This window comes from Bolinopsis microptera, chromosome 1, assembly GCF_026151205.1.
Source record: "Bolinopsis microptera isolate Bmic1 chromosome 1, MBARI_Bmic_1.0, whole genome shotgun sequence".
NCBI lineage: Eukaryota > Metazoa > Ctenophora > Tentaculata > Lobata > Bolinopsidae > Bolinopsis > Bolinopsis microptera.
Genome location: NC_087072.1, coordinates 5,350,957 through 5,364,897, shown reverse-complemented (window position 1 = coordinate 5,364,897; position 13,941 = coordinate 5,350,957). Strand labels below are relative to the sequence as shown.

At 36.6% G+C, this 13,941-nt stretch overlaps 2 protein-coding genes across 3 annotated transcripts in view; both read left to right on the top strand.

Moving 5' to 3' along the window:
- The window catches only part of LOC134826439 (14-3-3 protein epsilon-like), a 62,092-nt gene extending 60,068 nt beyond the window's left edge, over nucleotides 1-2,024 (top strand). Inside the window, exons 2-4 of one of the 2 annotated variants that reach the window (XM_063838817.1) lie at nucleotides 18-133; nucleotides 298-460; nucleotides 799-2,024. In XM_063838817.1, coding sequence (XP_063694887.1) covers nucleotides 38-133; nucleotides 298-460; nucleotides 799-1,322 — 783 coding nt within the window. In that variant the 5' untranslated portion in view covers nucleotides 18-37 and the 3' untranslated portion in view covers nucleotides 1,323-2,024. The remainder of the gene's footprint in view (nucleotides 1-17; nucleotides 134-297; nucleotides 461-798) is intronic. The other variant, XM_063838825.1, reaches the window with a different exon arrangement.
- A 2,964-nt stretch (nucleotides 2,025-4,988) lies between these two features.
- LOC134826430 (vacuolar protein sorting-associated protein 4A-like) lies at nucleotides 4,989-12,483 on the top strand. The gene is made up of 8 exons (XM_063838806.1): nucleotides 4,989-5,261; nucleotides 5,866-6,021; nucleotides 6,742-6,861; nucleotides 7,548-7,585; nucleotides 7,732-7,850; nucleotides 9,434-9,664; nucleotides 9,807-10,167; nucleotides 10,327-12,483. The coding sequence occupies exons 1-8, from the start codon at nucleotides 5,045-5,047 to the stop codon at nucleotides 10,426-10,428; spliced, it is 1,344 nt and encodes a 447-aa protein (XP_063694876.1). The 5' UTR covers nucleotides 4,989-5,044; the 3' UTR covers nucleotides 10,429-12,483.
- The last annotated feature ends 1,458 nt before the right edge of the window (nucleotides 12,484-13,941 follow it).

The following is a 13,941-nucleotide window of genomic DNA, read 5'->3' as shown; positions in this document are numbered from 1 at the left end:
TAATCTCTAACCTGAACAGTCTTCTTGTAGGGTCAAGATGACTGACGGGTTTTCAAGAGACGATCATGTGTACATGGCTAAATTAGCTGAACAAGCTGAAAGATATGATGATATGGTGTCCAGCATGAAAGAGGTTAGCACTAAAACGAATATTTTTCCCTATAATACACTACTTTTTTTTTCTACGAATAAAAATTGTTATTTTGTTATGACTGCATAATTATTATATTATAGAATCATACCATGCAATGTATGTTGATTTTATTCTTATGCGACATGTCATAAGTCATATCGCAGGTTGCAGCTCTTGGTGATGAGTTAACAGTAGAAGAAAGGAATCTACTCTCCGTAGCATACAAGAATGTCATCGGTGCTCTCAGAGCCTCATGGAGGATTATCAGTACTATGGAAAGTAAGGAGACTGAGGACGCTAAGAAAAATGTAGGAGGTGTGACAACAGGTAGGTTACTGAGTTATCTACAAAAATTTTAGTCTGAACTAGACCTCTCCATGTATTTTGGACATTGAGGCTTTGAGGGAGAACTATAACTTATTAAATCTGTCGGTTGTCGAGCTTTACCATTATATTAATTGATCAAAATGAAACTTGCCGTACTCTAAAAAATTTGAAATATATTTTGACTACAGCCACAACTCTTGAAAAACATACTCTCAAAAATGTGAAATGTATTTTGACTATGGCCACAAAACTGGCCACCTTATCAGCATGCATGTGTTTACGCTCGTCTAGAATATGAAAATATTAGTGAACTTTTGTAAAATGATTATTTCTCTCAGCGTACAGAGTGGAAATAGAAAAGGAGTTGAAGAAGATTTGTGACGATATACTTAACGTGTTATCCGAGTACCTGATTAAGAATGCCTCGACAGATGAGTCTAAAACCTTCTATTATAAGATGCAGGGTGACTACTATAGGTATCTAGCTGAGTTCACGACGAATACGGAGAGGAAGGACGCTGCGGAGAAATCACTTGCGTCATACAAGCTAGCAACTGATGCTTCCGCGGAAAAACTACCAACAACTCATCCAATCCGTCTAGGTCTAGCTCTTAACTTCTCAGTATTCTACTACGAAATCTTAGCCTCACCAGAGCGCGCATGCCGGCTCGCAAAAGCAGCTTTCGACGAAGCAATAGCAGAGCTAGATTCCCTGTCAGAAGAGTCGTACAAGGATAGCACCCTGATTATGCAGCTATTGAGGGACAATCTGACGCTCTGGACCAGCGACACTGCACCTGGGGAGGGAGAGAAGGATAGCACCCAAGTTCAGGACATTGAGGGTGAGGAGGAGAACTCCTGAGACTTGTGCTGCCCAGTGCAACACAGCGCAGTGCCGGTTAGCGCTGCGCAACACTCTGTACATACTTGGCGGGCCGGCCCACATAATGTATCATAAACACAAACCCCTTCTCGTGGAGAACATATGTTTTGTAAAATATTAAATTAAAGTCCTGCCCAGGTCACGCACCATTAACCTGACAGTGCTATAATCCTATGATGGCAGTATAACACTCTATCCTGTAGCTACAGTATTATAGCAACTTGGTATTCTGTGATGGCAGTTTGGAAGTGTTATCCTGTGACGGCCTGGCATTGTCATGTTGTGGTGGTACCGTAAATTATCTTTTTTGGTGGCCTGGTTTGTTGAACTGTAACAACGGCTGCACTGAGGCTGTTACACAATCGATCACATGATATTATATCAATCAATTAAACTTTATTTGTTGAAATTAACTTATAGGTAACCCTCAGTTTAATCAGGATCGGAGTTGCGTATGTTTAGCTAGTTAATCTAATAGGCCGGAATATAATGCTAACATCTACCTGCATGTCACTAGGAATAATTTAAACTACGAAATTTCGTCCTAGAGTTTTTCACATGATCGGATCTCACTTGCCCTTTCTTAGTTATCTCTCTTCAGATCAATCTCTTATCTCCAGCTACGAGTTCTTATGATATGTTATGTTTAATGTTCAATGTATAATGTATTTCTTTATGTAACATATTGTGTCTTATTTGCCTCACCGAATTCGATGAATTAATTTGAAATATTGTCGTGCTGTACATATCGAATGTACCAGAATAGTTGAATTTGTAAACCTGTGAAATGTAAATATCGCATTCCATGAGTGACTTTGTTTAAATAAATTTCGTTATAGTACTGTTAGAATTTTCCCTGAAGTTATCTAATGCAATGACAATGTTTTTTAAATAAGCAAATTATCATAAATAAGTCTCAAATATCGAACATTAAAATAATTTTGAAGATATGAAACAATGGGAGGTCGTGAATAAGTTGCTCAGCACTGTCTCGTCTCGTAGCTCCTAACATTGGATCGTGTGAATCTTGCACCGACAGATTCTCAGGTAAAATGTAACAGTGTGCAAATTTAGAAAATTGGCGGTTGAGATTCCTGATTATTATAATAATAATAGAGGACCTCATCGTATTTTATACGGTAGGAACTCTCTACTTATCTAAACGTATTTTTGACCGTAGAGTCGATTAAATGTGGTCCGATAATGATTGGATTAATTTGTATGTGTATTTTATTGGCTTACCAATCTCTAAAAAACCACCAATTCTAAATCTGTGCACTATAGTGTTTAATATATAACTCGTAAGTCGTAGCGCGGCTATTTTCCAACTTCTAACGAAAGATATTCCTGTCCTCCGGCCAAGGGTATGAAAGTTTCCATAAAATTTATGATAAAAGCATAAAGCCTGGAGGGTGGTTCTTGAAACATATAAATGTTAGTCGTCTTTAGACTAGTTTTCACTTAAAGGGATAACTGCTATTCCTAACGAATTTTTATAAAAAACCATTTATTCACTAATTTAACACCTTACTTAACTCCTGTTTAAAATAGGTGATGGCAAAATCAACCATCCCTTGGTTAGAATACATGAAATCAGTGGCGATACCTCTTCAGACTTCAGAGTTTCTATATCTTGCAACAGCAGGGCAGTCAGGTAAAAAAATACGCTTAATTTTCATATTGTTTTTAAGCCAGGAAAATTGACCTTGATTTCGTTGAATACGTGGTTACATACCGATTTAGAGAGAAAGATAAGGTAGTGGCAACATTTATTTCTGATCGTAAAACTGGATTCTCATCGCCCAGGTAATAATCAACCTGACGTCAGAGGAGGCCCGAAGAAAGAGGGTACTCTGCCAAATGCTATTCAACTTTTGAGGAGAGCAAGCGAAGACGATAAAGCGGGAAACTTTGCAAAGGCTCTGATATTATATCAGAACGGTGCCGCCTACTTATTCTAGTATGAGGGTATAAAATCTAAAGAAGTCATCAGGTCTACCCTACCTAGACCTGTATGTCTTGCATGCAACGAGCTGAAGAGATTGAAAGATTGATAAGTGAGTGATATGATTCTCGTCTGATAACTCATGTTATGACTTACAGATAATTTAGATAAACTGTACCCAAAATATTGTGTCCCCCACTTTGAGGGCCTGAACACACTTTGGCTAGTATTATCAATATATAATATACTCTTTTAATGATATTAAAAGTTTCTTTATGTCATGTTTTGTCCCGAACCCCTGACAATTTTTAATTGTGTTGGAATTCTTAAATGTTGAATATCTAAACAGAGCAATTTGCAGAGAAGGGGACCAGCTGTCGCAGCAGTGAAGAGAAAGCGGTCGAGCATGTTAGTAGAGAAGCAGAAGAAGATCAGAAAGGAAACTATTCAGAAGAGCAGAGAATATTTGGGAATATTTTATTGTCGAAACGTATAATATATGTTAGAATTGCCTCAAACTTTTAATTATGTTGCATTAAATGCAAGTATTTACAATACCCTATAATATGTTCAAGACCCTATAATCAAAGACCATATTCAGACCAAATAATAGCACCTCGTGCTATTGAAGCCATACTTTAGGAATTGTTCAAAATTAATGGTAGTTGTAGCGGCAATTTTCCTTTATTAATCTCGCTACCAAAAGTTTAACACTCATTTTGAGTCTGTTTCTAAAGAACAAAAAAATAAAGATTATTGAGTTTATGGTTTATATCTAGGGTCTTTTTGTTCAAAGTTCTGTTTGTAATTTTTTTATTAGAACAATGGTTTTTATAATTTATTTCATATCGTGTATAATTATAATTTATTTCGTTACAATATTGTGTCTTATTCGCGTTATTGAATTCCATGGATTAGTTTGAATATTTCTCCACATACCGACTAGACAATGTAGAATGATGTTTGTTGTATTTATAATTTATATACATTATACAATATACAGTGTACCATACCGGTATTATATATATCTATTAATAGACTCTACGTGGAACTACTATATTACAACTGTGCTAATTTTGTAAATCAGAGCTGAGTGGAGTTGGGTTAAAAACATATTAGAGATACGATGATTTAAAATCGTAAATCAGAGGTTTGCAGTAAAATTTCACACGAATTCTGTACGACGAGTGCGCGAGCCGTTAAAATTCTGCAATAATTGACATGCATCAGTTTATCACTTTCTTACTCTTACAACACAAATAACAACAGCTCTGCTATGTTGCAGTGAACGCATTAATGCTTTTCAAACAAAGTTACAACGAATTCTTCATGTAGTGCATCCTGGGTTTGGACAGGATATGCCCGTTTAAAATATTTCCATCACGTTACATTACATAATTCTCAATAAATGTAATAGATTTGTAGTGTTGTAATTAGTTTACAAACAGTACGTGATAATGTTGCGTGCCTTCACTAGATATCTCTCATTCTATGTACCCTAAATTTCCACACTCACATTTGAGGGTGGAGGCCTCCTTTGAGGCTTCAATAATGTTAAACATTTTAAATGTTCGCCTTGCACTGATACCTAAGGTAAATATCCAATCTATTACACTGTAATCTTCAAATATTTTAATTTTTAATTTTATAAAAGCTACTAGAATTTTCTGATGCTTCTGAACCAAATTATATATCAGTACAGTAAAATGATTATTCTGTAAACCGTAGTGATATGGAAGATGAAGGATAGGCCGCAATGTCTACACTACAGAAAGCCATCGAGCAAGTGACCAAAGCCACTGAAGAGGATAAGAAAGGAAACTATCCAGAGGCTTTGAGGCTTTATCAGAATGGTGTAGATTACTTCTTGCATTCCATCAAGTACGAGGCCCAGGGCGCCAAATCTAAAGAAAGCATTCGAGCAAAATGTATGTCTTATCTCGAACGGGCGGAAGAGATCAAGAAGTTTTTAGGTGAGTAAAAAGAGAATTCTTCGTGAGTAGCGTGTATCGCTGTAACATGGATAACATTTCATTGTTCACTATTATTGGCATTTTTTTGTTATATACAGTATACACTCAGGAAACTTAGCCTGAACTGGCTGGACGAAAGTTTTCTTTTAACTTGCACAACGTAGTGCGGAATGCAAGTCCTGTTATTTCGGGAGATTATTCCACTGGTATAGTAAGGGTTCGGTTGAGGTTAGGTGAACGTGGTCGTCTGGGGCCGTTTAGGAATGGGATTTGCCACTTTATCCCAACCACGACAAAATTATACTGACATATCATGTTATTATCCTTGTACCTCACCAAGCTTCCTATTTCATTAATTAAACCCTTGAACAGTTTGCAAGTTAGTGAACCATCTTAAATGTTAATTCTGATAGCTCTTACTGTTTAGATAATTCATAGTAAATCACAGTCCCAGAAAATTTAGCTGTGGCCCTGGATTAAGAACTCCGGCTGATCACTAGTTAAGATTACGGAACAGTTAGGGGTATGTGAGAGGTTTATTTAACCGTATTTCATAATAAATATAACTTTATGGAAGCTAACATCTGAACAGTAAAATCTGCAGCTAACGGGGGTCCCAAGAAAGCCAAAGCGTCAGCAGAGGGTGGGTCTAGCAAGAAGAAGAGCAGCAAGAAAGATAAGAAGGAAGAGGATGATAGTGGTGACTCAAGTAGCGATGAAGAAAGTGCTGATGATAAGAAACTTCGAGAACAACTTGAGGGTAAGCTTATAGTAGTTATAAAAAGGTTATGTAAAATTGGAGTTGTGTAGTTTGTTAGTCTAGTGATTCCTTTAGCACTGATCCAATGAACGCCCAGCGAATTAGTTGATTATGTTGAGCGACTATAACCTATTTATAATTTGAATATCTATATTATATGTAAAACTGTTGAGAAATACCAAACAGCTATTATAGCATCGTCAGAGTCTGGTAAACTAAACGTCAAATAGTCCATTAAGATCTATCTTTAGCAACATCTTTTAAGAAAGGCAAATCTTCTAAAGTATTTAAGAAACAACATGTCAATCGTACGTGTTAAATACATTTATTCGATATCAGCCCCTTTGAGATTTTGCTGCAATGCTGTCTTCAGGAATTCTCAAAACATGCCCAAACATAGTACTACAAAAATAAATAAATAAAAGTATTTTAGATTTTTGCAATATGAGATTTTGCTGCAATACTGTCTTCAGGCATTCTCAAAACATGCCCAAACATAGTACTACACAAATAAATAAATAAAAATATACAGTACATCTAGACAAGTCTATTCAATGAGTAAATATTCCGGATTCTCATTCCAATACCCTGTCCAACCTTTCGTTGGAAAAAGTATAGGGCATCCTATATATGAGTATCTACTACCTACCAATATCAATTCATGTAAACATTCCATTTGTTCATTTATATGCGAAAATAAACTCAATAATGTATTTTCAGGTGTAATTGTAATGGAGACACCCAATATACGTTGGGATGATGTCGCTGGATTGCATGTTGCTAAGGAATCCCTGAAAGAAGCCGTCATCTTACCCACTAAATTCCCCCACTTGTTTGTTGGTAAGTTGACGTGCCTCTTGCGTGCTTAGCTCTTTTAAGTCCCCTCCCTTCTGGCATTTAGACAGGGATGGTCATAAAAAGAAACCAGGGCCCGGTTGAGAGCTAATTCGCCGATTGCACAAATAATTGAGTCATTTGACTTCTAGAAATAATTTATGGGTTGCTTAGGGTAGTTCCACTGAACATCTTAGCGCGGACCACGGCATCGAAACTTGCGAACCGTTTGTCCAAATTGGGACAATAATCAATCATGTACTTCTGCAACTAGCACTTCATTTTCGTTCGGTTGCGTGCAAAGTTAAACATAGTTTGCCGCAGCAAATTCGCGCGCAATTCGTTCGTGCGTGCAGTTACTGGCCCAATTTTCGTCTGATGTTTATTCATTATGCCTTCTACCTTCAGCAAATAATAGGAATTTGATTTTGCGCAAACGTCTCGGTTGACATCGGAATGCACGAGGGCGTGGGCGAACTAGAAAATTGCACTAAAAAGTATGCAGTTGCCAGTCGACAGGAACCAATCTACTGCTAAGCTAGATGGCCTTCATTCGCAATCTCTATTTTAGATCTTTAACATGTTCAAGTCATCGCCAGTTATAGAATTGATTTCATGATAGTTTACGTAACATTAAACATGGCGACTGACTGTTCGTGGAAATATAGGAGTTATAATGAGATCCTTTTCAGGTAAAAGGACGCCATGGCGTGGTATTCTTCTATACGGGGTACGTTTTTAGCGCTTTCTCACTCAGCTCTGAATCTTGTGATTCTAATTACCAACCAAATTAATGGCGAGACGTACAGTAATTCGTTGACTCTCATTTTCATATTCATGAATATTCTACAAGTGCTGGACCCCATCCAATTTCAGCCACCCGGAACCGGTAAATCCTTCCTGGCCAAAGCAGTGGCAACAGAAGCTGGCAACTCCACCTTCATCAGCGCTTCTGCATCCGACTTGTTGTCTAAGTGGCTCGGAGAAAGTGAAAAGTAAGCTGTCATGACTTTATAGCTATATAATGCATAGCTATATTATGCGTTATAGCTAGCTATATCTTTAACGCATGTGACGTTTTAAGGGGAGATACACCAAAAACGTTTTTGCTCCGAACATCGATTTTATTTTATATTATGGTTAAATAGACAAAAAGAATAAGATTGCACACCTTCAAAATTTTCTAAAAATATTCCCTCATCGAGAAAAAAAATATTTTTCTTTTTCGAAAATTTTTAAAATTTGGAGAAGTCTGTCACTGTAATATCGATAGTTCGGCCATTTTAAAAGTTTTTTGGCTGATTTTTTTACTGAAGATTACTTACACTCCGTACAAGACAACCCTTTAAAGGATTATTTAATTAAACAATAAATGACCAAGTTACAGACCGAACAAGGTGAAAAAAGAAAAGTTGGGATTTTTGCCTACCAACAAAGTTGTACATTTTACCACTCGCCCAGGTCATCAGATATCGCTTCAAAAATTCTTGTGAGTGTAGCTGATGATAATATCAAACTTTTTGGAACAGGATTTCTTTCAGTTTTGAGTTTTAAGGTATGAAATGTGGCCTAAACGACTTAGTAAAATTCATCGTAAAAAAGGGCCAAACATGGCAGATTTAAGGCTTAAAATGCCTATAACTCAAAAAGTATCAGTTTTTTTGAAATAATTTTTACAGGATCGTAATCAGCTTGGTAAGACGAATCTTTTAGTACCAAATTTATAATAGTTAAAGACACAAAATTTGTAAAAAAATGTGTACAATTTGTACAAAATTTATACTAGGGGGGACCCTTGTGTTCGAGCTAGAAAATTATTTAAGACAATTTGTCTTCTAAAATCACCTATTTGGTACTAAAAGATTCGTCTTTTCAAGCTGATTACGATTCTGTAAAAATTATTTCAAAAAAATTGACACTTTTTGAGTTATAGGCATTTTAAGCCTTAAATCTGCCATGTTTGGCCCTTTTTTACGATGAATTTTACCAAGTCGTTTGAGGCCACATTTCATACCTTAAAACTCAAAACTGAGAGAAATCCTGTTCCAAAAAGTTTGATATTTTCATCAGCTACACTCACAAGAATTTTTGAAGCGATATCTGATGACCTGGGCGAGTGGTAAAATGTACAACTTTGGTGGTAGGCAAAAATCCCAATTTTTCTTTTTTCACCTTGTTCGGTCTGTAACTTGGTCATTTATTGTTCAATTAAATAATCCTTTAAAGGGTTGTCTTGTACGGAGTGTAAGTAATCTTCAGTAAAAAAATCAGCCAAAAAACTTTTAAAATGGCCGAACTATCGATATTACAGTGACAGACTTCTCCAAATTTTAAAAATTTTCGAAAAAGAAAAATATTTTTTTTCTCGATGAGGGAATATTTTTAGAAAATTTTGAAGGTGTGCAATCTTATTCTTTTTGTCTATTTAACCATAATATAAAATAAAATCGATGTTCGGAGCAAAAACGTTTTTGGTGTATCTCCCCTTAATCCAATTAATATTAACTTTCTCGCCGCCAGTGAATATGTAAATTACTCATATTAACTCGAATTCTGGACCCTAATCTGAAACCCGCAGGTTAGTAAAAGGATTGTTTGCGATGGCACGTAAAAACAAGCCGACAATCATATTCCTGGACGAGGTAGACTCTCTGTGCTCTGCAAGAGGAGAAGGTGAGAGCGAATCAGCTCGACGTATTAAGACTGAGTTCCTCGTTCAGATGCAGGGAGTGGGTAATGATAATGACGGTATACTGGTACTCGGTGCCACTAATATTCCCTGGGGACTGGACTCTGCCATTAGGAGAAGGCAAGATTTCTTATTTCTCTTAACATCTGTCTTTGGTTTTCTCACATATTGTGCTATGCTAATTGAAATTGGAGTGCAGTGAAGGTGGTGTTAGTACCTACGTATTCTTTGTGATGAACCAATTAATTTAAATTACTTCCAGGTTCGAAAAGAGAATCTACATCCCCCTGCCTGAAGCTGAAGCCCGTACGTACATGTTCAAGCTGAACCTTGGCACCACGCCTCACGTCCTCACTGATGCGATGTTCAACGAGCTTGGAGAACGCAGTGAAGGGTACAGTGGTGCTGACGTAGCTATCGTGGTCAGAGACGCCCTCATGCAGCCTGTCAGAAAAGTCCAACAAGCTACACATTTTAAGAAAATGTCCGGACCCTGCAGAGACGACCCGACGAGGACCAGAAATGATTTTCTGTCCCCGTGTAGCCCTGGTGATCCTGGAGCTGTTGAAACTAACTGGATGTCAATTAATGGTGACGATTTACTTGAGCCTGTAGTTGATATGGTGAGTAGCTAAAATTATGCCCAGTTTTGTACAATGTACATCTTGTTTGAGTATTTTTATTTTAAAATCAATCAATTATATCTTTTTTAATGTGGCATATTGATTCGTCATTCGTTTTCTTCTTTATAGCTTTGTTTATATTCACCACCTAAATTTCAGAACGACATGCTTAGAGCGTTGGCCAACTGCCGGCCAACCGTCGGAGAAGACGATCTGAAAGAGCATGTAAAGTTCACACAAGACTTCGGGCAAGAGGGCTAAACCTTCTTTTTTCTGACTGCAGCTCTGTCTAATTTTTATAGGGGACCCCGTTCAGTTCAACAGACTTTGTCGATAGATTTGTACGTGCTTGCTTTTGTCAAGCTACAGAATGTGGATAGCAAGTTAGATAGGAAATTCTAACTTTCAGTTAAACACGGCAAACTTTCTTCTGCGTGGTTAATATTGTTATATGTTTCTTGAATATTTTCGTTTTTATTTACACTCTTTTGATTGATAGAATTTGTTCCCATAATGTTTCAGCGCGGGTTTCATTACGAGAAATTCGTCCTCTTTCTGATGATGTTGAAAATTGGGTTAATGTTTTTTATTTTGGTATTGTTTAAGTAGAGTATAATTTATTAGAAATTTGTCGATGCAAAATTTCAAGAATGGACAGAAAAACTCATTTGTTTTAGTTAACAATTTTGCTTAAAATAATGACCCTTGGACCCGCGATTAATAATTCGATTAGTGATTAGTGACTTATCCATTATCATTTACTTTTAGTTTCGTTATTCTTGGAATTAACAAGATCAGCAGCTTAGTTGAACTTTTTATTATTGAGAAACGCCAAAAGCTATTCGATAAACTAGTTAAATATTAGGTTAATCTTCCATTTACCGGGTAATCTAGGGAAAGAGTAAAAATATAAAGGGTTGAAAAAGTTTTGGTGGTGTAATTGAACGCCACCTCATGCCCACATTAAGACACTGTTCGTTAGCCCGATTTAACCTCGAGATTTCTGGTAAGATCCTGGATTCTACCAACTCGACTAATGTGGGGCGTGGGCCATATTTGATACATTATTCGGCTTTGTGGAATCTAAGCTCGGTAAATGTGGGATTAGCAAGCCGGTAGCCGCGACCGGATCTTAAGAATATATTGTCAGACAATTTTGAATATTGAATAATTAGATTTTAAGTCTAGAGTTGTTCAACGTTTGTATGATATGGAATTAAATTTAGATGATTTAATCAACGATTTGAACAAGTGTTGTTTATTTGTGTCCATGAAAGTCCTGCTATGTAAAGTTAATGTCAGAGAGTTCAAGCACGTTATAGATCTTGAAACTTTTAAGTGTTTGTATCTTAATCTTCTGAGAGAAGCAAAGCGTTAGTATCTACACGCAACAACTGATTATCGGTGATGTAACAGTCAACTCGGAGATAAAAGTGCTAATTGAAATACTAATGACCCAAGTACACGGTCTTCAAATAAGCACGCATCATCATACCGAGTGTCTTTCTCGATAGTAATCAATGTAAATTGTAAATCTTAAAAGGGAAAAGCAAATAAACAAACTGTACTCAATGTACACAAACACAGTGTACGCGCTACACCGTACGCGCTACACCGTACACACTGACTCTCTTAACACTGCCCTGGATACTGTCTGCTATTTGTGAATTAGGTAAGTAATTGCTATCCTGTTCTCAGCGTCTTGTACTTAGTCCTTGCTCCTGTGTATACTGTGTAGTGTGTACTGTGTAGTGTATACTGTGTAGTGTATACTGTGTAGTGTGTACCGTAGTGTATGATATTAGCACACAGTATAGGTGCCTCTATGTACGAGCATTGTGTTCTGTAGTGTGTTATGTTTAAGAACCTTATGATGTATAGCTTGTACTGTGTAGATTGTACTCGTAGTGAACACTTCTCTATACATAAGTTTATATAGTGAACATGACTACTCACTGGATGGTCACGGTGCATGCTAATGTCCCTACTTCCAGCAACTGTAATTAACTACTTATTAGAACTAGAATCGCTACAATATCAATGTTGTATGTGCCAGCAGAATATTGTGGCCGTTTGTGCTTTCTTTCGTCAGAGTTTCTGATCTTCTCTTTGTGTTTTCACTGTGTTTTGTTTCGTTAGTGTTACGTAGCGACACTTACGACACTGTTAGTGTTACAAGACCGCATGGCACATCACCGAATGTATCGTAATTCATCAAACTCCGGCAGTATATATCATATTTTAAATGTACTGTTTTACTTTTAAATGTACTTTTCCACATGATTGAGATGACTGGCAGAGGCTTAGCTCTGCCGCAGAGCCGTTCGTGTTGTTTTCTGGGAGTAAATATTTAAACTTCACAGCTAAGCTTTATAATTATGTTGCCCAAAGTGCAAAGAAAAATTTAGGATTCGAATTCTTAAAGGTTTTAAAAACCGTCAAAAAATACAAAATGGATTTAAAATTCCATTTTATTTCTCTGAACATAAAGTTTTTTAAACTGTTCTGGAAAAAGATTTGGTTTCGGGATATTTTTGAAAAACGTAACTACCTTGAATGTTGAAAACTGTTAAAAAATTCGAGATGGTTAATTAATCCTTGACGGTAATATGGAATTCCAACCCTAATTAATAACACCTCCATTTCACCTTGGTTCTCGCTCATGGCTATTAACATAAATACATGTTCATTAAAGTATTAATTCCTAATAATAATAATATTAATATGAGCTTGCTTCTATGCCAAATATAGTGTAAACGATGTGCAGCTTTACAATAACGTTCTGTCTCACTGTAACGTGGCCGGACCCCCTCAAAAGTTCGGTCACCGGTCCTAGTTTGTTGGTCAACTGCTATCTCGAAACCAAGTTTCACAAAAAAATCAGGGTGAACCCCCCCCCCCCCCCCTTAACTGTATCATGTATAGTATTTATAACTTAACTGAGATACGCAATGTGAATATTTTCGTTATTTAGATTTATTAAATACATGTCAGGGTCATCAATTGAATCAAGATATCTGATTCATTCGACATCCTATCTGTAAACTGCACCTTGGTTAATATCCACACAAGGAACTATTTGTTTGCTTAGAGAGTATTGTATGTGATGAACAAGACTAGGAATGTGATGTACGTGTGTGTCGTTTTGCGTAATGTGTATAACCAATAACTGTAATATTTGTTGTAACTTGTAACTAGCCTGGCCTCTTTCTTTTATGATGTTGCTACTGTACATTTAAATTTGTATTACGTCATTGCCCTTCCATGCTTTCGTTTCGTTTTTTCACCAATATGGTTCTTTTGGAATTATTAATTTTTCTCAACCGCCACTTAGTATAATTAATCCTAGTAAAAGATTACCACACCAGATCCTAGGTCAGTACCATATATACACCACGGAATATACACTTTCTATATCATCCCGAGGTTTTCTGTTCTATCACATTTTAAAAGCAGAGGTATAAGAAGTCAGTAACAGTTCTCAATACTATAATCTCGGCCTGCAGACTGCAAGCTGTACATGTTGCACAGAAGCCCTACTATAACCTGCTCAACTGCTATTTTTGGCATTCTTCCAAATCTGATATATCCTTTAACTGTCTGTACAGCTGTGAGGCTCGGCAGTATTAGGCTTACACAAACACCAAGCAAACTCATAGATATTACAAAAAGTTGGCACCTGATTTATTTAATTTGTTGACTCTGATAGTGTGATTGATTTAAATTTGCTTATAGATAATTTAACTTATATTTATAAGTATGAACTTTAACGAA

Excerpts from the sequence above, each read along its gene's own strand:
- LOC134826430 (XM_063838806.1), top strand. The coding sequence starts at position 5,045 with ATGTCTACACTACAGAAAGCCATCGAGCAAGTGACCAAAGCCACTGAA. Across the intron at positions 6,022-6,741 it reads ACTTCGAGAACAACTTGAGG|GTGTAATTGTAATGGAGACA; the intron begins GTAAGCTTATAG and ends ATGTATTTTCAG. Across the intron at positions 6,862-7,547 it reads ATTCCCCCACTTGTTTGTTG|GTAAAAGGACGCCATGGCGT; the intron begins GTAAGTTGACGT and ends GATCCTTTTCAG.